We start from the raw sequence: 26,377 nt of genomic DNA on the forward strand, positions 1-26,377 counted from the left end.
GGTAATGACTTCATAACATACAGTGGTTGCATAATATACCTAGGTAATAAAGGTAATAAGAAAACAAAAAGTTGTAGACTAAAACAAAACAACAAACAATGACATTTCAGAAGAAGTCGGTTAGTGATTTAAAAATCCACCGTCATGAGGTCATTGTTCTATTGCAATTAGAAGTCCAGATGCCCGATTAGTCATATGACCCCGTAAGCCTCACAAGCCCTTAAAGTTTGTGTTTAGCTGTTTTAAGTTCTAGGTTCAAAAAGAAATGGCCGAAGGAGAAGTAGAACTCAAGGAAGAACACCGGGCCTATACCCTTATAGTCTTGTGCCCAAACAAACAACCTAACAAACCAAAAAACCAAAAACCATTCTTTTGCTCCGCTATTTTTTTCTGTTTATTTTCATATCTTCAAACTGAATCAAGATCTGAGTGACGCCACCCAGCACCAAAGGGCATCTCTAAATACATGTATTTAAGATGCATGCCAAAACATGCCAATGGTAATCAACTCTATGAGATCCTGTGAAAATGGTTATTGTGCAATATTGTCCGACGTGTGAAACTCTTAATTTGCATGATATTTCAAGATGGCTGTCGAAACAACTGCTACACAGGTAAAATATTATATCTCGGCTCCATAAGATGCTGTTTGAGTGATTGTGGTGTCCTTTGCCAGGTAAACAGGTTTGAAGGTACATATACAATCAAGAACCATTGCGGGGTAAAAAGTTTTGGGGTTGACCAAAAATCAGGGATTCGACACCAAACTACTAGAGAGGAAGAGGGGAAGGATAAACTCATGTAAAATCAATAGGGAACAATGCCTTGTCGGCCTTTGCCCCTGGAAAAGAAAAGAAAATATATCGTAATTAGTTACTGCCAAAGTTCAGTAAAAGATGTACCCGGATACTAGTCCTTAGTTTACACTAAGTAGAATTTCTGCATGACTATATTGAGAATCAATTTGCTTTTGTTTTAGTCTTATTTCAGCGACTTTATGTACGGAAGGAATTGCCTCTAAAATTGTACTTTATGACAAGTCCATTAGTTAAATTCTTTCTGCCCTTCATCAAAATCATGTATTTAAATGAATCGTGGACAAGCGTCTGTGTTTGCAAAGGGTTGCACTTAATAGTCAAATGAAAGCAATACCTCGACATCGTTCGAATATATCAAATAGTACTGATTGAAAGAGTAAATTAATATTATATTAATATTAATATTTGTATTAATATCCAATACAAATCAGAAGCAAACGTGTAATTTTGTATTGAATTTGGTTGTACAATAGATGGCAATAATGATCGCGTTTTATCAATCGAACCTTTGTAAAGATGGTCATTTAACAAAATTATATTCGCAGTGGTATTATTACCTGTCTCAAGATCGATCGCTGAAACTTTGAATTCAGTGTCACCAAATTTAACTCTGACCTCAACTCTTCTATCTTTTCCTTTGGAAATATCTGGGCTTTTTACTGTAATTTCGGTTCCTCGCGTTCCACGTGAGGTTCGTCTACATATGTTGCATCATCCTCTTCAGTCACGTAGAAGGTAAATGAAAAGTCTACATCATCAGGCAATAGAGGGCTTATTAATGATTTACGTATTTACCTGATTTTACTGGTTCATGTATTTTCACAACCCTACGGAACAGATCGTCGCAGTGTTCGACACCATCTGAAGTTGTAAATTTTTTCTTTTGATCATGAATTTTAGGATCAAATTTACGAGTCACATCGTAACCGTACGTTGCTCGGCTTATTCTTGTTTTTATAATGTCTGATATAAGACCAGTTTGAACAGCACCTTTTAACACAATACTGGTGGGGTCATTTGGTACAAGAACCGTGTAATCAGCACCAAACACGTCACTGACCCGAGTTTGCAACATTTTACATGCTGAGAAACCTCCAACGAGAAATATCGTGTTTAGGGGAATATTTTTCCTCCTCAAAGCGCTCACAAGACCTGAAAGGTGGTTTGTTATAGCCCTTATTGACTTATCAAACAAAGTTTTAACGAAATTTGCAGACAAGCACATATACTCTGAATCACTTGTGAAAAAAAGGTCTTTTGACTTGAGTACCTTGTTCACATTTTTTAACTTCTCATACTTTGGCATAAACTTATTACTAAACGTTCTTGACATAATAATCCTATGTTCTCGGCCTTCAAGATACTTCTCTATACGTTTTGCAGACTGTAAGTGACACATAAATGTAAACCAGTAATGATATTTTTCTCTCTTAAATTCTTCAACAAAATCGTAACCAAAGATCTCAGCTAGTTTCTTTTGGAATTCTTGTTCAAATAATATCCCTCCCCATGGTCCACCAGTAGCTCTATGTGCCTCATGGAGTTTTGTCAGCACTCTGAGTGAAAACTGTGATGTCAACTGTTCCGCCTGTAAGATAATTGTTGAAAGCAAACCATTGAAGTATATTGCAATGTTAGATTCGATGGTTTCTTTTTCAAAATGAATTATATAGTTATGAATTATGTAATTACCATGAGTTATTGTAAGGTTGTAAACCATAGATTCAGTTATAATAATACATTAATTGGGACCCATTCAGGTAATAGCTTTCGTAGAGCATTTCCCTGTCAGCAAAACATTTGTATCAGATATTTTCTTGTCACTAAATACTTTGTACTGCAGCAGCGAATTCTTTCTCTATCTGAAACTTTCAACAACGATCCAGGCAGTTGATCACGTCCGCTATCCGGATTCAAAATGGATATATATATATATATATATATATATATATATATATATATATATATATATATATATATATATATATATATAAATATATATGTGAAATTGAAATATGACAGGTTCCCCAGTGTTGTGTAGCGTGGAAATTTTAAAGTAGAAACTAAATTGAAAAACACACAACTACATCTGATTGTCTCTGCACAGCAAATTTTTGGGGCTTGAAAAAATGACCCATGTAGGACTTGAACCCACGTCCCCCGAATTCAGTTCGGATGCTCTACCAACTGAGCTAACGGATCAGTTCAAGTTGGTTTGACGTGCGCCGTCCTGTTGGCCTTTTTTCTTCCCCGAATGAGACCTCAGATTTACACTGGTTATTCTCTCGAAAGAGTTGTTTTAAGGAACCGTAAATATGTAACTAGAAACGTGAAATTGAAATATGACAGGTTCCCCAGTGTTGTGTAGCGTGGAAATTTAAAGTAGAAACTAAATTGAAAAACACACAACTACATCTGAGTGTCTCTGCACAGCAAATTTTTGGGGCTTGAAAAAATGACCCATGTAGGACTTGAACCCACGTCCCCCGAATTCAGTTCGCATGTAGTTGTGTGTTTTTCAATTTAGTGGAAATTTAAAGTAGAAACTAAATTGAAAAACACACAACTACATCTGATTGTCTCTGCACAGCAAATTTTTGGGGCTTGAAAAAATGACCCATGTAGGATTTGAACCCACGTCCCCCGAATTCAGTTCGCATGTAGTTGTGTGAATTACGTGGGAACTATTATCAGAGCTATAGATTAACCGTGTTCGATTCACAAATCTCAAATTATCAGGAGCTCTGGAGATTCCATTACACCCAATAAAATTGTGTTAAAGAGTATACAATTTGTACCTTTGACACACAGCTCTTGTAATATGACACTTTTGTTGGTGTCATAGATGTTCATCTAATTTTGTACTACCTTCCAGGCTTTGACTTATAATGTTAAAGGCACCATCAACCGACTCACTGGTAAATAATGTATTATCATCATAAGATCACATTTCCAGTCCCTGACGAGAGGTTCTGAAGATTTCACGAAACTGTTGGGAATTATTTACATGATGAATATAAGTACCAACTAGTGATGCAAACACAGCCAACACGTACTTAGCACAATTGCATGAAATGGAATCAATGCAACTTACTAAGGGTATCTAGGTTACTCCCTCTTTATAGATTGTTGGCAAATTATTTTGGTGGTGTATCTGTTGGTGGATATAATCTTCTGTTTTTTAAATGTATATCGCGTATACAAATGTATGTAGCGATCGATGAAATGAAAATCTAATCACAAAATATGATGAGGCGCACCAAACCAACTGGCAGTGATGATGAGTCGAATTTTAGCCACAGGTGGGTGCAGAAATATACGAAAAGATTCTGGAATGGAATTGAGCGATCGGTGCAAATGAAAGTCTTGAATTTGCAGTGACCCCTGCCACTTGCAAATCATCAATAACATAGCTACAACAGAATATCTGTGCAGACACTTCGACCAAAGTGATTCTAGTGCGTTGTTTGCCAAAACACTTGTGTAATTAAAAAACATGACAGGGAGGGAACAAAATCTTAACCAATTAAAGCACTCAAAAGTCACACACCAACCCAAAGTTCTGCCTATGGACAAATGGGATGTACATTCGGTTTGGTCTTGGACATGTACAGAGAAAACCTTTGATCACTAACCCCAAAAATACTAAAAGCGGAGCCCACGTAAAACTACAAACATAGTTTATAACAGCGCTGATAGACCTGTCAGATACGGGCAGCATCAGTAAAGAACTTCACAGACAATTTTATCCGACAACACTAGACCACCCAAATTGTATGGTTTGCCAAAAATCCATACAGAGGGTTACCCCAGATGCCCATAATTATTTGCATTGGTTCGATATCATATAATGTGCTAAGTACGTAGCGGCTGTGTGCGCACCAATAGTTGATACTTCTGTTGATCACATGAATAATTCCCACCAGATTTATGAAATCATCAGAACATGTCATCTTGCACTCGATGACAAAATGCGATTTAATTATATATTGCATTATTGAGCAGTGTACAATGCATGAACATCCATGACTCCTATAGAAATTACCATATTACTAGAGCTGTGTGTTACATGTATATATTTGTACATATAATGCACACATTCACGGGTTCACACATTGAAAAGTTACAGAAACATTGGAGCACACTTCAAGAAAATATAATCTGCAGTAACCCTTCAACACCATTAGACAACAAAAGGTGTCCTCAAACAACTCCACGTCGATGAAAGACGCCCGTGGTCCTATTTATCATATCCGATGTAAGGGTCGTGAAAATAATGTGCATGATGGGTTATATCGGAGAAACACAACGATCTTTGCAAGCGCGAGGGAAAGAACATAGTAGTCCAGGCTGCATCTCTTCGAAGTTTTCCAAACACATTCACAAGGACTTTCTGTGTCAATATTTTATGATAGAAAATTAGAAAATTTTGGCTCGTAAGACGGATTGGTTTAAAGAAGTATAAAGGAAGTTTCAAACATGAGAACATACAACCAATGTCGAATCAGGATGATGGACGTTATCAAATGCATAGATTCTTGGATGATAGTTTAAGATCACACAGGCGCAGTGGTGCTAATTAACTTAATTTATAAAGACGACTGGATAATTGTCGAAAGCGTTCGATAGAGAAATAATTATGTGATTCAGTAAAAGTATTAAGCAAAACAAACTATAATATGTTTGCACAGAAGAGTATCAAATATTATGTCAAATCTTGCTAGTGACTTCTAGGCGCAATGGTATTCCATACTGAAACCACGAAATCAAAAGCTGATCTTTATTCTACATCCATCATGCATTGAGTGAAGAAAACAAAATATAAACATTCTAATGGATATCGGATAGTAATACAATGACGATTCTATGTAATGTTTCCCTGAACCCCTTTCCTCATTCCATGTAAACTCTGGTTCAATTTAGTATTAATCGATTACAAACATGTGACATGTAATGTGACTGGCTACGCAGTGCCACATGCTGATTAAACGATATGGTACAATTGGCAACGCAGTGGTGAGGCCCTCATAAAATAATGTTCAATCTGTTTACATGGTCATTTAACCAGCTATGTTCTGGCTTTTTGTGCACATCGTTAAAGAACAGTGTCTGTCAGGGTTTCAGCTCTTTGGTCATGCATACATCATATTTATACACATTGGAAACAAGCAAGCGATTTTGAGATGAAATAGGTTCTAAAGCAGAGCTCAATGAAATTCGAAACATGAAAAATGAATGATATTTTAATACGTAAGTTTTGTAAAACAGTTTGTTAAGAGCACAGCTGCCACGATGCAGCATGCACTTTTAATAGTATCCCCATCAGAACCAGCTTAAATTGCTTGCCTATGTGCAATCATATCAAGCAATGATTTCACTCCTTTTGATTATACTTTTTTATGAACTAATAAGACTAGTATATGAAGTAGTCAGCAAAGCAAGTAAGGCCTCTGAAGACCAAGCCTAACACTCTCTACATATTATACTGTGACATCACTGACAGGAAGTACAAATTTGGTCAGTAAATCTTTCCACTGCCAAACCCTTGGCTGAAGTTACTTTGAATTCTACTGCATTTAAAAACATGACAGCACTTCTTGCAATAGTATACAAACAAGAGCGTTTTTTACGATGATAGAGTCTCAAGAAAGGGGATTTCACAGATAAATTTTGTCTTAAGAGTGGGGATTTAGCAGAGCGATTTTGACTGTTATGTCTTCACCATTCATTGTGAGTTGGAAGCCAATCGATAATTTACTGAATTTTCGACCCTTGTTCCATGGCTCTTCTTGTGGACAGAATTTTGACAGAGGCTGTCTTCGCCTACTTAGTTGGTGTATTAATTACTTTGATAATGTTTGTTAGCCATGCATGATAGAAAATGTGTGTGTGCGTGTGTGTGTGACTAATAAAGTAACTCAGTAGCATGACCGGATTACTTTCATTTTTACAGTTTGGGTCTAGAATGCTAGCAGGGTGCACTTACCCATCCCAGCCATCTGACACCCCAACATATTTCTCATAATTATACATTTTGAGTTTATGTTACCTGGTAATTTTATTATCCTGAGCAATTTGAATTATTAGGGTTTTTGACGCCATATTGTGACGCACGTTTAATTCAATACACGACTTTCTTTTGAATTAGAGGAGTGAGGGTTCATACCACAGCTAAAGAAGATACACATAATAGAATTAGCGTTTGTTACAGCTTCATTATCACATTCAAAGATATGCCGCTTGACTAATGCAGACAGATATTGTGAACCGGACCCGACCATACGGAATATAAGCTCTAGAAGAACCAAACAAGATGCACACGAAGTTCAAGCACACTTTTTTTAGAAATTTGTAATGAACACACACTTCATGTTTGTTAAGTAGTGAACAACTTAGACCTTCCCTTCTCAAGAGTATACATCACTCAATGATTGATACAGAGACAATAGATTCAGTTGATTCCCCATGGGCTTTCAATTTTGGTAAAGGGATTTTAATAAATGATGTTGCAGAAGAAAAACTTCAGAATGCTTATTATTCTCCTAACCAATAACAATTGGAACAACCTAAGATCTCACTCGAGAACCTCCCCTACAAATTGTTCATACTTGTGACACTATATGTGCATTAATTCTACATTCGATCAACTAGCACAGGGAATCTATCTTAACTCAGATACTGTTGCTTGCCAATGGCTCATGGCAGTTGGCTGCATTGTTCTTCAACCAGATCTACTCAAGAAGCTTAAAATGTTCTTGAGAGAACAAATTTTGGCAACATTAGAAGTCGTTTTGAGGATTTCTAAAATCAATATGCTGTCATGCCCCTCCCCTTTCAATTACAACCAACAAGGATGCAATAAGTGAACAATAGTTATGTGAATATATAATAGATACCTCACCAGATGAATGCAATAAACATGAACCTTTCAAGACATTTTTGACCAGATCTGTGGTATTTATTGAATAATGTTTGTAGTTACATGTCCAAGTACCACGAGCTCATCACAGTGTAATGTACAAAATGTCTGCCAATCATTTTCCTCTGTTTCGTCAATGAGTTTTATTCTGATACTTCCGATTCCATGTACGGTGTTGTCATAGTTCTCAAGAAATTGTGGTAGAACTTCTAACCACTAATGTGTCTGCTTGTGGGTGAATCATTTTCATATAATACACATATACAAGCTCAGATGAGTCTCTGTTGATGCATTATGGTGTACACCAAATATACTCAAGCGAATGCAAATCTTGCCAACTGCTGTTTCATAAAGAAGTTATTCTATTGATATTGCTAAGAAGTAAAACAACATCTACATCCCTAGAAACTAATGGTCCCAACAGTATGGAAATCAGGGAGACAAACAAGGACTGTTTACTGATATTTTTGCGGTGAATCCATACATATTCAAAGAGTTTGCAGACATGGTTTTCTTATTACTTGCTTGGCCTCCAGTGTCCAAGGACACAAAGCACAACACTGCAAAGCCTTTCACAGACAACGCTAGATTCTCGGCAAAGATGAGCAAGCCGCGGACTTTGTGAACTCTCCAAATATGCGTTCGTCTCGTAAAAACTCTTCTAACGGTGTTCAATGGTTCTACTCCGGAATAAAAAGGACACGATGCGTTCTACAGACTCAGTACGCCCAAATAATCACGTGATGCCGGTACAAACAAACCCACATGTGTACTAGCGCGTATGGAAATACACGTACGTCTATGCACGTTTGCGCACATGGCTTTGTTTGTACCGTGGTCGATTCGAATTCCGGGTTTGGCCTATTAGGTCACTGGAATGTACATTTTTACAAACAAAATGAAAACTGCAGATTACTCATTATCTGACGGTTGGCATATGTTTCTCGCTTGACGTGTTGTTTGTCCCTGAAACCATTTTAAATAGCGCAAACCCTGTCAATGATTTTACTTTTCCAGGGTTTCATATATAGAGTTGATAGAGATGAGAAAAAAGGGAGTGGCATTTGGCTGATATTCGTTCAAACATTTGTTACACTAGAAGGTTAAAACTTGCACTTGCAATGTGATCAATTTGAAATCATGAGGCTTGAAATCATGCCCCCAAAAAGCACCAGTTTCCTCATTGCCGATATTTATAGACCACCTTGTACTTCACATACCATAAATTTAACATTGAATCGAATCTTGAAAAGGGTTTTTATATCAGTAAAGACCTTAATATTTTCGGCTACTTTTTCGGCATTGACTTATCAACTGCTAGAGGCAAAAGTCACTACATTTACAAATCTTTGAGTAATATGTCTTTCATTCAACATCTATCGCAACTCACCAGACAAGTTACTAAGACTTGTATGGACCATATGTATGCCACCGATCATGCGAATGTCGCCAAACTTTTCGTACCGGACATTGGTCTTTCGGTCTCTCTGATTACTATAATTTTTGTAGTGTTTAAAGAAACTCAAATTTTTGCCTGTAACTCTCATCTTATAGTCAAATTTCGTTCTTTTACAAATTTTGACCAAAGTTTATTTCTTCGTGACCTTTGTCATGCACCATGGAATCTAGTAAATATTGCGAACAATATAAATATTGGGATGAGAATTTGGATTACCATATTAACAAAATTTGTACTAATCATGCTCTATTTTTGAAAAAACGAGTTGGACGTACTAGGCAACGTAATTGGATGAATACCGACAAAATAAAAATATGCATGAAAGGGATGCTCTGCTAAACTAAGTGAAATAGGACCCTAGTAAACTTTCTCAGTATAGAGTGACAGCAATAATGTTGCTCACATGATTGAAAATCAAAACGTGAGTATTTTCTACAAGATCTCAGAAGTAAAAGTTCGAATCATTAGTCAGTCTGGAACATTTATACCGACATTGCAAAACCTGCAAAAGACAATTCCATATAAATAATGGTTGACGATTCCCTTGCCTCGGGTCCTTCTGTTATTGCTAATGCGTTTAATACCTTCTTCTTGAATATTTCAAGTTTTCTAAATATTTGCGTCACCAATAATCTTTATTTCTCTGCTTTGGCAAATCATCTCCGTGGCAACCTTGACAATGTAAATTTGACATCCCACGTTTATCATCAGAAAGTGTTAAAAGGTACTCTTACAAGCAAACTCCACGCGTGTTGATAACATTAACGTAAAGCTATTGATCGTTGGTGCATTTGTCATCTAATTGTTGGTTAACAAAGTGCTAAATTTGAGCATTGATAGTGCAACATTCTCTGATATTTTAAATATACAAGAGTTGTTCCGATTTATAAGAGGTCTGGTAATGTTAATGAAATGTCTATTTACAGACTTATTTCAATCTTACCTGCAATTTCAAACGTTCTGGGAAATCATGTTCATTTTAAATTGTCATAAGTTTTTACTGAGAGAAGTTTGCTGTATCAGAAGCAGTCAGGTTTCAGAAAATATCGCTCGTGTCAAACAGCTCTACTACGTATGTGTGACGATTTATTAAGAAATATTGACAAATGTCGTCTCTCTGCAGTCCTTTTTCTAGACCTTTCCAAGCATTCGATCTTGTAGATCACGGCAATCTTCTCAAAAATTGCCCCTGTATGGGATGCAAGGTAAAGATCTAAACTGGTTAAAATCGTACTTATCTGGTTGTTCACAAATTCTCCGTCATGAGGGCAAGACCTTGGTTAGTGTTCCACAAGGATCAACACTTGGTCCTTTGCTCTTTACTATTTTTATCGATAATTTACTATTGTCCCTAACTTGTAATTCTAACTTATGTACGCAGATGACCAGACTTTTCTTTTATCTTGTCTACTGATTTCCCAAGTTGGTAATTTAATTCAAAATGATGCAATCTCTGTTAACAATTGGGTCAAAAGTAACGGTATGGTTATCAATGCGAGCAAAACCAAAGTTGTGTTAACTGAGTGTCGCCTAAAACTGAATAATGAAGACTTGAATTGTGAAAAATTAATATGAGAATTATGAGCCACGTTGAGTCAAAGAATTTGTTTGCTTCGACGTCTACAAATCGGATTCCCTCCTATTTCCAATGATTTTGTACTATGGTTTAATTCAATCTCAATCGATTTCTGTTGCGTTGTTTGGGGGAATGCAATCACGAAGAATCTTGGCAGGGTTTATAAAATGCAGAAGGGGCACTAAGAATCCTTCTTAATGCAGATTTTGACATTTCGAGTAATTATCTTTTGGAAAACCACCGATGTTCTCTCTGTGAAACAACGCATTTTTTATTTTTAGTGTATAATGACATGTTTGTTCCATTAATGAATGTCCATACTTATCCTACACTTACCACTTCTACGCGCAAACTGCAAATTCCAGTTCTAAACCGAGTCCGCAGAAATCTTTCGTTATGCGCGCTTCCAGAATTTTGAATTCTCTGCCAGAGAATCTTCTATGTAGCGCAAGTGTTGCGAGTTTTAAAACCGAACTTAGTCATTTTATTAAGTACATTTTCGTGTTTTTATTGTTTTTTCTTATCTGTACAGCTCTTTTATTAGTTTTGTACGACCCCATGGAAAATTACGGCCCAGTTCGGGAATTTTCACTCAATTGGTGTTTGCAAATGGGTAATTCTTTAATGTGATGAAATAAATAAATAAATAAAAGTGGTTCCCATAGTTACTGAAATGAGCTGGGATAAAGTGTTAAGTATTGAGTTGTTTGTTTGTTTCTAAGAGACCATGTACCTTGTTGAACAAGCTTTGCCATAGCTTAGGGTGTTGTGCACGCTGAAGGTCGAATGTTATCCTTGGTCATCATGTGCTCGATCCGAATGCCTATTGTAAACTTGAAGGAACTTCCACAAATGATGACAGAGGTGAACTATCAGTAAAATGGAGAATTGTTTTTTGAGTTTTTTTGAAAATTGTAAGGTTATCATCATATAGTGTTGTTCATGTGCCAATGTCGCCGCCAAACCACACGACTGATCAATATGTGCTTCATAAACTTACACGAACACTTAATAATGAAATAATAATAATAATAATAATAATTAATATAAGTATTATATAGAACTAATAACAGGAATAATAATAGGTTCAATTTCCGTGAAAATTTCACCATAAGGGTATTTTGGGTCGAAAAGACCAAATATGATATCGATTTCACTGCCCCATGTTTCCATGGTAACCATTTCAGGTGTTGAAATTTCAGTTTTTCTAATATCCAATGAAAAGGTAGTTTGATTGATATGAAAATTATCTAGCGGGGGGAGTTCGGGTCAGAGAACACAAAAACCAGACTTATTTTAATATTTTGAGTTGCCATGGTAACTATTCTGGGATTGAAAATGTTACTTTTTCCCTAATTCCTATTAAAGAACTATTAATTGATGTAAAAAATTGATAATAAGGGGTTTTCTGGTTAGCACACCAAAAAATCACACTAATTTTAATGTGAGATGTTTCCATGGCAACCATTTAGGAGTAACAACACCTTTTTTTCAGAAGTCCCACAGCTTCAATAAATTGTTTTTTAGATTTCTATATAATACTTATAGCCCTAAACTTGTAATAATAATAATATAATATAATAATAATATAATAATAATAATAATAATCTATTTTGGGAAATATAAACATAGACATTAATAAAACTAACAGAGCGAAGAGTTCAAAACAATCTCTATACACTATTTCCCAAAAAGCACTATTAAAATGCACATACATTGACGAAGTAGCACCATTGAAGAATTTTCACTTTTTCCAATCTTAGATGAAACCAGCATTGCAGAATTTTCACTTTTTCCAATCTTAGATGAAACCAGCATCGCAAAATGTGTTGCTTGCTTTCAAAAGTCATAATATTATTGTTTACAAAAGTATCTGTACCGGTAAAACTTATTTATCGTCAACCCGTGACAAAATTCTGAGTACGTTATTGTATACAACGCATACAATAACTTATAAGTAACCTGGAAGACTTTTGACTTCTGCATGTATCTAAGCAATGTGACGCAACCGGACTTATAATGGTATTGTCGATCACATGGTAGCATGTCGGGGCCGACAAGGTTGGTATTCCGGTGTTGATCGGGTGTAAGGAAGACTGGAGGCAGCGAGTACTATAATCTAAGATGCTACTTTATTCCACTATACACTAAGCTACAGTACATAGAGTGATGATTAGCTGGAGACTGAACTGCATACATGTGCGCAAGACAGATTTACATGCCCTCATGAACAGTAATGACGCCTAATGAATTATAATGACATGATACTACATCACATTCTTCCCGTCTTATTTTGATGGAGACAGGTAGTATACATCACTAGTACAGCTAATAACTCAGAAAAATTAGCAAAATTAAAATTAAAGGCACGGGTCAGGCGCCAGCTTGTCTTGCCATGAGATTTACTTACCAGAGTACAATTTCAATGGAAAAAAGGCTATGGCACCTTCATAATCCCCTTACAGCCTAGAACAAACACGATTCCTGGGATTGAGTCCACTACCTTTAAGTAATACATGCTAATACTACTGAATCGAAAAGAAAGTACACGATAATAAACTCCTCCTAAGTCATGTACAGCAACCTGGGCAAACACCATTACCATGGGGTTTAAAATTTAATATTGCATTTTATCAGTAAATGTCAGTTCATATGGTGAATTGGGTTTCGAGAAGAAGTTTTTGAACATAATTGTATGGTTATCATTATATAGTGTTTTGCAAGAACCAATGACGCCGCCAAACGACACTTCTGATCAAAATGTGCTTTACAAACTTACACGAACACATAACAATGATCACATGAGTAAATGTCAGTTTAAATGGTGCATCATATTTAGAAAATGAGTATTTGGAACATTATTACATGGTTATCAGCAAGCTAAAAAATTAATAAGAATCGGTTGGGAAAATAGTTAATAATGAAGCTGTTGTTTTAAAGAAGAAGAAGATGATGAAGAAGAAGAAAAAGAAGGAAGATTTTGATTTTTCAAATGAACGTTTATTACTAAAATTAATCTCCTGTACAGAAAAGTACACATCAAATCAATTCTTAAAGACTAAAAAGCAAAAATGAAATCTGACAAATGCTTTATAGCAAATGATTGTCAATTACTGAAAAACCTAAGCAAAGTTGGACACTATAAAAACCAGCAAAACTGCAAAATGGCTATGACACTGAAGCTGAAGCGAGACGGAGAGAACTGGTGAAAAGGCAAACAGGTAGCTATATCACTTGCAACATGGGGAAAGATACCAATTAAATCTGAAAAAAGCACAATTTTGTCATTGACAGAAGGCAAGATGCGAGGTGCATGAAAAATCTCCACTGAATAGGATAAAGCAAAACAAACTTCCGAAACAAGAAAAGAGCGACAGAAATTTGCAAAGAATTAGTACAAGAACACATGCCAGCCAAGAATCTTCTCAACTGACTACCCCCTCTCAATCCGAGGAGTACGGTGCCCAGGACGAGTTAGGTGTTGGCAAAAGGGAAAGTGTGCTTAGAGGTGAAAGCACACAAAAGAAAGAAGTGTTCACAACAAAATTGAATCAATAGTAATTATTCCATCAATGTCTACGGAAGCAATGATGTCATTAACACACCAAATGTTTTTGAAAGCACCTATGTTTGAATTGAGCGTGAAGTAATTGTATTCTTCTAAAATGCGAGAACAAACTCGCCTTTTAAAAACAGAAACAAGCATTTTACCGGTTGAGGGATCATGATCATGAATTGCATTTCGTCTCGTCACATGAATTGCAATTTTAGCTATCATAAAAAAATTAAAAGCGCAAAAGAATTCTTGTCCATGTACGATTTATCAAAGGGTGGGCCTAAAACAAACCACCAGTATAAAATCTTGCATTCCTGACCAAGAAAACGGTGACAGAGTTTACGAAGGCGTTATTATTCCATCAATGTCTACGGAAGCAATGATGTCATTAACACACGAAATGTTTTTGAAAGCACCTATGTTTGAATTGAGCGTGAAGTAATTGTATTTTTCTAAAATAATGCGAGAACAAACTCGCCTTTTAAAAACAGAAACGACCATTTTACCGGTTGAGGGATCATAATCATAAATTGCATTTTGTCTCGTCTCATAAATTGCAATTTTAGCTATCATAAAAAAATTAAAAGCGCAAAAGTATTCTTGTCTATGTACGATTTATCAAAGGGTGGGCCTAAAACAAACCACCAGTATAAAATCTTGCATTCTTGACCAAGAAAACGGTGACAGAGTTTACGAAGGAGAATAAACAAAGGAAAAAGACGAGGGCATTCCATAAATATGTGTAAACGGTCATGTCTGGCACTACAGAAAACACAATCAGTGGATGAGCTATACCCAGAATGGAACATAAACGAGACAGTACCGTACGCACCATGGAGAAGACACCATTTAATGTCAGATTGTGGTCAAAGTGGTCAAAGTGGTTCTAAGCCAACCGGCTTTATTTCTTCATCATCTCAATTAGAGTCTAATAATGTGTGTAACACATTTTCTGGGTTAAACCCCTCTTATCCCCAATTAATGAGGTTAAGGTCAATTCATCTCAAGATAGCATTATGGGTATTTTCGAGCCATTTATTTATGATGGTTTTATATCACTTTTGAGTGATTTTTCTTCCGCTACCCCTGTCAAAAATTTAAGAGATACCGGGGCGTCCCAGTCTCTTTTATTGGCAGATACCCTGCCGTTTTCTGAAAAGTCATTTTCAGGTTCTAAAGTTCTTATTAAGGGGTAGATTGTAATGACTACATTCCTGTTCCTCTCCGTAATGTCTATTTGTCTTCGGACTTTGTTTCTTGACCTGTGACTTTAGGTATTAGGCTTTTTTGCCTTTTGAAGGGATTCACCTTCTTCTTGGAAACGACCTTGCTGGGGACAAGGTCATTACTAATCCACTTGTGACTGATAATCCTAGTTTAGATCAGAATCCAGAGCCAATAGAGGAAGAAATTCCGGGCCTTTTCCCTTCATGTGCTGTTACTCGAGCCATGTCAAAGAAAACTTCTGAGAATCAAAATATTCTCAAAAATAATGTCACAGATGTTGACTTAAATGACACCTTTCTAAGTCAGGTGTTTGAAACGGATCATTCCGTTATCCCTCGTGGATTTGAAACTTCCAGTAAAACTTCTGCTGACCAAGGTCAGACATTTTCTAGATCAAATCTCATTGCAGAAAAACACAAAGACCCAGATATTTTGTGTTTGTTTGACAGGGTAGATGATGAAGGTGAAACTTCAGATAGCTCTGTTTCCTATTATACAAAATCTGGTATTCTCATGCGTAAATGGAGACCTCCAGATGTCTTGGTTGATGATGATTGGGTTATAAAACATCAAATTGTGGTTTCAAAGCCCGTCGTGCTGAAATATTGCGCCTGGCCCATGAAAACCCCTGGGCTGGTCATTTGGGAGTCAGGGAAACTTATCACAAAATTCTCAGTCACTTTTATTGGCCTAATCCAAGGCAGGATGTCGCACATTTCTGTAAAACTTGTCACACATTTCAAATGGTAAGAAAGCGAAATCAGACCATTCCAAAGGCCCCTTTACAGCCAATTCCTGCATTTCAAGAACCATTTAGTAGGATACTCATAGACTGTGTTGGGCCCCTACCAAAAACAAGATCAGGAAATGAGTACATGTTGACAATAATGTGTACATCAGCTCGGTTCCCCGAAGCCATACCACTGAGAATATAAAGACAAAGACTATAGTGAGAGCTTTAGTCAAATTTTTCACTTTATTCGGCCTCCCTAAATGTGTCCAGTCCAATCAAGGCTCCAACCAACTTTATATCTGGAATTTTCCAACAAGTAATGGATCAGCTAGGCATTAAACAGTATAGGTCATCCGCCTATCATCCAGAAAGTCAGGGTGCTCTTGAGCGATTTCATCAAACTTTGAAAAATATGATAAGGACCGACTGTTTTGACACAGAGAAGCAGTGGGATGAGGGAATTCATTTTCTGCTCTTTGTCGTTAGAGAGTCAATTCAAGAGTCTCTTGGTTTTAGCCTATTTGAGCTTGTATTTCGACATACAGTCCGTGGCCCACTTAAGCTCTTCAAAGAGAAATTCTTATCAGACAATGATGAATGTCTGAATAATTTACAATATGTGTCAGATTTTCGTACAAAACTCTCTAAGGCATGTGAATTAGCCAGAGAAAATATTGAGTCATCTCAGCAGTTAATGAAAATCAAATACGATAAAAACACCTCAAAACGGAAGTTTGAATCAGGTCAAAAAGTTGTTGTTCTACTGCCGGTTCCTGCCAAAACACTCTATGCTCGTTACTTTGGGCCATATCTAATTGATAAGAAATTGAGCGATTTAAATTACATCATAAAAACACCTGACAGGCGAAAACAAAAACAGCTATGTCACATAAATATCCTTAAGCCATATTTGGATAGGGATAATCCAACTATAACACAGCCTGTCAGTGCAGTCAGCAATAGCCATTATGAAGATATCGATACTGAAACTGACTTGAGTGAAAATACTCTAAATTCAAAGCTGGGCTCGGTCAAACTTCAGAACTCAGAAATCCTGGAGAATCTGGAGTCTACAAAGTTGGCACAGCTTCACCTGTCACAACAACAGCAGGTGAAAGAACTGCTCCACGAATATAAACACCTGTTTCAAGATGTTCCAACCAGGACAAACATCATTTACCACGATGTTGATGTTGGCGACAGTAAGCCTGTGAAACAACATCCATACAGACTGAATCCAACGAAAGCGAAATATCTCCAGGAAGAAGTCAAATACCTGCTGGACAATGACTTTATTGAACCCAGTAAAAGTAACTGGAGTTCGCTGTGCATACTTGTGCCAAAATCAGATCATAGTTATCGTATGTGCACGGACTACAGGAAAGTGAACACTTTAACAAAGACAGACACTTTCCCAATCCCGAGGATTGATGATTGCATCGACTGAGTGGGAAAAGCCAAGTATGTGACGAAATTTGACCTACTGAAGGGATTTTGGCAAGTCCCTCTGACGGATCATGCTCGTGAAATATCCGCCTTTGTTACACCAGATGGATTGTTCCAGTACAAGGTGATGCCATTCGGAATGAAGAACTCTCTGGCAACGTTCCAATGGATGATCAACGACGTCATATCCGGGCTAGACGGATGTGAAGCTTACGTCGACGACGTCGTCCTGTATAGTGACACCTGGGAGGAACACATCAAACTCATGTGGAAGTTCTTTGAGAGACTGAGCAAAGCAATGTTGACTGTTAACCTTGCCAAATCTGAGTTTGGTTGGGCGAGGGTGACTTACCTTGGACATACTGTAGGACAGGGTGAGGTAAAACCTGTTGATGCCAAAATCAGTGCCATTTCAAATTTTCCCATACCAAATTGCAAGAGACAACTGATGCGCTTTCTCGGTATGGCTGGTTACTACAGAAAATTCTGTCCAAATTTCTCTACAATTACTGAGCCTTTGACTAACTTACTTAAAAAGAAAGTAAAGTTTGTTTGGTCAGAGCAATGCCAACAGGCATTTGATACACTTAAAGCCATACTTCAAAGTGCTCCAGTCTTGTCTGCACCAGATTTCAGTTTGCCATTCAAATTAGCTGTAGATGCTAGTGATACGGCTGCTGGTGCTGTTTTATTGCGAGAGGATAGTCATGGGATAGATCATCCTGTTTGCTATTTTTCATGCAAATTTAACAAAACCCAGAGAAACTACTCTACAATTGAAAAAGAGTGTTTAGCTTTGATATTAGCTTTACAGCATTTTGAAGTTTATGTTACTTCTTCAAATCAGCCAATAGTGGTTTATATTGATCACAGCCCTCTTGTTTTTCTGCAGAAATTAAAAGGCAAAAATCAGAGATTGTTAAGATGGAGTTTAATGTTACAGGAGTTTAACCTTGATATTAGACATATCAAAGGCATAGACAATTTAATTGCAGATTGTCTCTCTCATGTTCAGAGTTTATTGTTGTTCACACTTTTAAGATTACATTTGCAAAAGAAAGATTTTTCTTTTAAAAATGTTCTTTTTTTTGTAGGTCATTTTCCCCCACACTCATCATGACCTGAGTTAATTAGTCTAGAACATTCTCAAGGTCACTGCCCTTTAAGACCTCACAACCTTGAATTCAATTAGTCATGTTTTGAATGTTCTGGCAATTTAGAGTAGTTGTGTAAGAGCAATAATTTTAGAACAGTAATTAGCATGTCAATAAAAAGTCTAGATTATTCTTATATACTCTTATGTAAGCACATTGGTATAAATAGGGACATGCACAGCTTGCAGGCAGACCTTTGGGATCGTGTCTCCTGCTTGTTACTTCAAGTCTTTGGAAACTCTAGCTGTATTAATTTCAAGACTTTTCAAGACCTTCACTGCCACGCTGGATTTATTCTGTGGACTCTGCGCAACTTCAAGCCTGCAAGCCAAAGCTGTTCATTCATCGGACTGCCTGTTACACCTCTGAGACTGGAGCTTCGCTGTCCCAGTTGAGATAAGTAGTCTGTACACTTTTACAGTTGGTATTCTATCCCTTACTTATCAATTAGTTTTATTTTGTTATAAATTTCGTTTTACACGGAAACTCCTGAGTTCACCCTTTTGTTTGTTTTTGTCACGTGACAAAATTGGGAGCTTGTCCGGGATACGAACATTTTGAGCTGTTTGAAAACACTTGCCAGCCTTTTCAAAACAACTATTAACCGTGAACTTAGCGAAATTCAATCATGGCGGAATTCAAGCCAGACGAATTTATGGATGACCTTGATCAGGACACATTTGATTCCCTCAAAAAAGACAACCTCATTGCACTGGCCAATTTCCTTAAAGTAGAAGTTAAAAGATCTATAACTTTGATCTACGTGTCATGATATCTTGCAAAACTTGTTTCAAGTGAAGCGATATAGCTTTAGTGAAAATTTTATAATCAGAGCAAAGCAAACTTATATGTCTCCAGTTCTTAAGAAGGGAGTTATCACCTTGTTTCGGAAGGAGTGTGATAACAGCTCTACGACAGGACGTTGGAAGAAGGCCATCGGAAATTGACTTTTGAAAAACCTGGTGAATATATTTTACCAGAAGAGACCAGAATTTTTTATAAAATTCACACGGTATGCCATCAACACTAGGTGTTTTATCATTCGCTATGTTCTTGAGTGCAAAAGTGTACTCATCAAGACTAATGGGTTCAGGTGAAACAGACTCAGCAGTAAAAAAGTTTTTGATAAAAATGGCGAGTAAGTTGACGAATTTCTCTCTGATTTTCTGTAATTGTTTGATCTTCACGTTCGAGATGAGTAATGGATTTACGACATCCTCTGTATTTTTCAAGAGAAAAGAAAAACTGTTAATTAGTATCAGAATCATTGAGCTGTTGAAAACGAGAACGAACAACTGCACCTCTGGTATCAAGTTTCTGAAAACTGTCTAACAGGTCTTTTTGCTAATGATATCTTGTTTCCAGAGAAGGCTGAGTATGAATCAATGATTCCAAAGTATGAATTTTCTCAATAAGCTTTTGTTTTGAACGTTTAAAGTGATGAACTCTTTCAACGCTGTACTGCTGACTTTATTCTTTAATCTTTTGTTTTCCAATATCCCACCAAGACTGAAGAGAAGAAAACCTATCCTACTCATTACGCCAACCTTCCCAAATTCCTTAATTAAAGTACAGTCATTCATTTTCATCATTAAGAAGACTAGTATTGATACACCAAACTGGATTTTTGTTGACACTCTGATTCATAGTTAAAACATAAAAAACAAGAGAGTGATCAGATAAATCAGAAGGAGAGTCAATAGACACAGATTTAATTTTCGAAGTCAACCTCTTGTTAATGAAGAAAGTCAATGTGACTTTTTTGCTCTCCTCTCTGCCACGTAATCTTTTTAAACTGCTTATGAAAATAACGCCAAGCATCAGAAAGCTTACAACGATGGACAAGTGAAGCAAATACTTGCGAAGACTTTAAGTGTGGTTCAGTATGAGACGACCTATCTAAATCAGGAACAAAAGTACAGTTTAAGTCTCTCCCTATGACAATATTTTCATTGTCTAGATCAAAATCAAGGAGAAATGTACGAAGACTTTGAAAGAAAATACAACGATCATCTCCACTAGAAGGAGCATAAATATGGAGCAAATGAAAGGAAGTGTCATCCATCTTAATATGCAAATGAAGTAGACGACACTTTTTACAGAAATAACATCAACATTTCGGAAACAGAACTGCAACCCCAACAGAATTACTGGTACCATGTGAGGAGCACGTAGGCGCACGCCAAACGATTTGCCACTGTGCCTAATTAGCCACTGTAGAATGAGTTTCTTGTAGAAAATAAAAATCAATGAAGAGAAAATGTTGTACCGTTTTAAAAATCATGACACCAATTTACGTTCCAAGATATTAAACTTGCCATCATAGACAAGCAAAAACAAGAACGATTTCACTTCCCATGTTTACTAATAGAGCCAAGTTTTTACATTGTCTAACATGTTGTAACCTTGTCACTAGTTTATGGATGTGAACTCTTTGTTAACTAGTGACAAGATCTGACCTGCGTAGTTAACAAATGACTTTATGAGAACTTTGATTTATGAGCAATAATCTTTTCTATCATATTTTGAGAACCTTTGATGTCTTCTAAAAAGTCATGACAAGTAAATTAGATGGTTTGATTTACAGCTTTTCCTTAAATTCTGATAAGTCAGAAATTTCAGACGAAACAGACTCATTGTCATGATCAGAACGAGTTTGATGTTTTCACTCCTGACCAAATAAACTGACTTTGAGAAACTTTTCTTGGAGACTGAGACTGAGAAGTAAACAAATCCTGAGACTCATTCATATTGACATCTGAAAAAGGAGTCTCAGGAAACTCAAGGGACTGAGACTGAACAAGTGAAGATGATGACGATGAAGGGGTCAAATGAAAAAAACGGGAGTTGAGGGGAGCGGAGAGAACGAAGGCGAAGCAGGGGTTCGTACCCTGTCTTCATTGGCATGGACGTCTGCAGCAGAGTTAACACTGTTTTCTTTCTCTTGAGCGTCAGTTGGTTGACTGGTGAGAGGTCTTTGATCTACAGAATTTTCATCAACAGATGTGACTTTGTGAGAGGACTACAAAGCGAGTTGACGTTGAGGTGTTACTCAAAGTTGAGGTGTTAATTTCTGGAGTATTCATATGCTGATCAACACCTTCATTTACATTTTCTTGACTTTCAACAACATCCATTAAACCTGAGTTTTCATCCACACAAGTATCGTCTTTCTGAACATTTCCAGTGTCATTATTGTTGTTTTCTGACGATCTATAGTTAGGACAACGTTTACGGATATGACCTTTTAGTCCACAATGAAAACAACGCAGTTCATCGACAGATACGTAAACAGAATAAAAACGATCATCATGTTTGATCTGAATCACACCACTGATGTTCTCGTTATGTAGCAAAACATGAACTTGTCGTCTAAACGACTTTACATGCTTCAGCGAAGCGTTTTTACAACCAAGAGGGATTGCTTTTATATTTAAACAACTCTATCAAGTTTCCATAACTTCATCAGGAATGAAAGGAGGAACATTTAACAGAATTAATTTCGAAGCCGCTTACACCATGTGTTCCATAATGACTAATCCATCAAACAAGCGAACTTCGATTCAACAATGCTTTCAACATTACCGAGTGTTGCTAAAAACACAACAACGGACTTATTCATTCTAGATGCAGCAATAACATTTTCACTTCCGACTTTCTTTGCAATCTCTTCAACATAGCTTTCAACGGGAACACCTTCAATATTAGTACACCTGACAGCATGCTTGCGTGTCAGATTCCGAAATGGCTTGTTCTTCCGGGCGGTCATATTGCCGACCATGGGGTTAACAAATGACAAAAAATAAAATCGAAGAAAATCCACCTAGTCGACGATGAAACCGGACCGGAAACAAGACCAAAAAAAACTAAACACTACTCACAACGCAAACTGATGACAATTGACGAAGGATGGAACTTCTCACTGGTAGAAAAGCAAAACAATCAGGAGCCCTTCTTCTGTACGTCTATCCAATATGGCGAAAGAAGAAGAATACAACAACAACAACAACAACAATAACAACAACAACAACAACAACAACAACAACAACAACAACACTTCAACACCACCACCACCACACTAACAACAACAAAATTAAGTTGCACGCGGTTTTGAAGGTTATATGACAGGGCAGACATACTGCTCTCAATACAATATTGCATATGCAGATTTGATGGTGGCAACGAGTAAAATGATCGAATATGAAAATAAAACCAACGATTTCAATCCGAATGTCCAAATCACACTATTCGTACATCCCTTAAAACAAGTCATAGTTGATGACACGTTCCCGACTAGTTAATGGGTACTTTGATTACAAGTCCTTTGAGAGGATAGGGTCCTCTTCATAAATTGGGTCTGTGATTCAAAATACTGTGATAGAGAGGGAGCTTCCTGGCCGAGAATGAGTTCAATGGTGATGACAATGTAAAGCCAATGTGGGTCCCACCCCAATTTCAAAAGGTTATTTCATAGGTCAATTCGTAATTAATCGACAGGATATTGCCAAACATTTTTGCATCCTTCATGACACTGCATATTAGCACATGTACCACATTGCATAAAATTTGACGCACTGATTCTACCCATTTACCATATAAAAAAACCTCATCACGTATGTAAACTCGCAATTAATTTAAACGATTCTGCTAAGTGTCATTGAATTGTATTACAGCGCTGTGCGGTCAAGATCTTTACCAGGTTTCATCGAAATGATGCAGCATTTCTGGACATATTACTTGATTTAGGAAAGTTCATTTAAATATGCAAATTAAACATTTGTTAACAAGACACTGATAAACGTCTTTATTTTAGCAATAATGTACCCCCTCCTGGCCAATAATGGACGAAAGCAAACTTTGCACGACATAATGATCTCGGCTTCGCCTCGTACATTATGTCGTGCAAAGTTTGCTTTCGTCCACTATGGGCTGGGAGAGGGTATATTATTGCTGTTATTTTATAGTTTTAAGAATTTGAAGATGTAGAAAACGAATAAAAAAGGCAATGCAAACTGAGTTTTAAGCCAGCGAGCGTTTGGCATGATCGGCCCTGAATCTCTATAATGTATACATTTACACACACTTTGCACAGGCTTCACTGTACACGCTGTTCGTGGTCATGTTTCGATTGGAAATAAAAAACGATATATTTTCGAAAGTAATAAAACAGAAATTGCATACCTACAGTCTATATCAAACTTGAAATATAGACTTTCAATATCAAGTCATTCAAAAAGCTGAATCACATGAAATGCCAGGCATGAAGAAACGGAATGGCCATGCACCAACAGCATCACTGCTTGTCGCAGCAAGCTGCATCATATCAGCTGATCGATACGATCAGTATATTACACTCGTAGTACAGCATTCAATTGCAAACAATATCAACAGAGTTAAAAAATGTTATTCAAATGTTCAAATTTCATAAATAATTGTCTATAAATTTCATTTTCGATGACTTCTTCAGAAGAGCTATTGTATTTTGTTGAACGGGAAAATGTGACGTAAATGGGTACTTGGAAGGTACAGTTGACAAGCATACTTGAGGGGTCTTTGTCGGGAACAAGTCGAAACCACAGACAAGGAGGGAAAAAACGATGATGAAAGTTGTCGCCGATAACAGCCGGTGCATCAAAACTAGATAGCCCATATTTTAGATCAACGGAGAGCCCATGGTCGTCACGATTGTTGGTCGCAGCTGACTTTGGACCGAGAATTGAATGGCTCCGGGGCCATTTCCGTAGACGGTAGTATCGCTACCTGTCAAGGTTGATGACAGGTGCCGCTGTTGGCCTGTTGACGACTAGTTTGAGTACCTTTTCCCGTTTGCCTCGTTTACATTGCCAATAACTTACAAGCATCATCTAAGATAAGAGTTTGCAAGCGTACTGAGTTCAGATTCACCTGAACATCAACAAAGCGAGCCATGTTGTAAACAACATAATGTTGAACACTGCTGCATTGCTATCGGACGGAGACTTTATGCTGAGCGCGAGCCACACAGAGCAGACGAGAAGTACATGCGGGAGGACTGAAAAATTGATAAATCGTATAGTAAGGTATTATCATCGATATTGTGCACCGTTATCAAGATGTATCGTTTTCTGTATTACATGGTTTACCCCATAATTTCCACCCTTTTTAAATTCTCAGTCCTTTATTCGTTTACAGACAAAACCGTTGTTTTGGTATGCTAGCTGTGGGACCGAAATGCTTGATAATCGGATACATTGTCAGTAATAATCAGGGAGTATGACGTCAAAAAATCACTGGTATGACAAAGCTATAATATCATCACACTTAAAGCAATGTGAGCTAAACATCTGTACCAAGTTTTATTAACTTTGAAGATATATTTCCTAACATATTAGCCTAATTGCGAAAAATTCATTGAATGTGCAAATCAACAGTTAATTGACATGATACTGGTACATATCTATGCACACCATTACTCTACTGAAAGAGCAACATCTTTGCCACGTTTCGAGAGATTTGATGCAGCATTTCTATTTATATCACACTGAGTACAAAACTTCTTCAAATATGCAAATAAGCAATTAATTGACACGATACTTCTTAATGTCTTCACACGGTATTAATGTGCTGAAAAGTCAACATCTATACCATGTTTCATCAAATTTGATGCAGTTTTTCTTGACATACCACACTTATTAAGTTCATTGAATATGCAAATGATTCTGTTAAGTGTCTTTGTACACTTTTATAGGACTGTGTGCTAAAGATTTGTACCGAGGTTCACGTAATTCGCTGCACTCTAATTACAAAAATTCATCAAAAATTCAATTTCCAATTAATTGACACAATATATATACATATATATATATATATATATATATATATATATATATATATATATATATATATATATATATATATATATATATATATATATATATATATATAATTATGTGCTATGTCATTGTTTGCTATTTGAACTAAAGGCGACCGACATCTGTACAAAGTTTCATCACACTCCAGAAATAGATATTTTTTTCAAAGATCACTCATTTGGCACATTAGCACTAATTATGCATGCTACACCAAATACGTGCATATGTATGCCATAATGTATTATCCTTTTTCCAAATTTGGAAGGATTGGCTCAGACACGTGTGAGACATATGCGTCAATGGACGGACGGACGCACAGACGTACAGACATACGGACAGACACGCAAACGCACGGACAAGGCAAACGCTATCAGTTCCCCAAGACGTTTTACGTGGGGACTAACAATGACTGGTCTTCGAACTCTAAGATGATCAGCTCTATTTTAATATTTAATTAAAATGTTTAACTAACCTCCATTGTCGACAACCATAAAGGCTGTGCCGTCACGCGCCACTACATCACCAGATAATGCAGTACCGTAAGATTCGTGGCCAATAAATTTACTCATCGGCAAATTTCGACAATATAAAGCCGCAGCCTCTGGTTCCAAAGCTATCTGAAGCCTATTTTGTGTGCA

General features: G+C 36.8%; 1 protein-coding gene across 1 annotated transcript in view; it reads right to left on the reverse strand.

Moving 5' to 3' along the window:
• The window catches only part of LOC139150862 (heat shock 70 kDa protein 12B-like), a 48,582-nt gene that overhangs the window by 14,159 nt on the left and 8,046 nt on the right, over positions 1-26,377 (reverse strand). Inside the window, exon 4 of the mRNA XM_070723292.1 lies at positions 21,779-21,910. Coding sequence (XP_070579393.1) covers positions 21,779-21,910 — 132 coding nt within the window. The remainder of the gene's footprint in view (positions 1-21,778; positions 21,911-26,377) is intronic.

Source organism: Ptychodera flava, chromosome 2 (genome assembly GCF_041260155.1).
Source record: "Ptychodera flava strain L36383 chromosome 2, AS_Pfla_20210202, whole genome shotgun sequence".
Lineage (NCBI taxonomy): Eukaryota > Metazoa > Hemichordata > Enteropneusta > Ptychoderidae > Ptychodera > Ptychodera flava.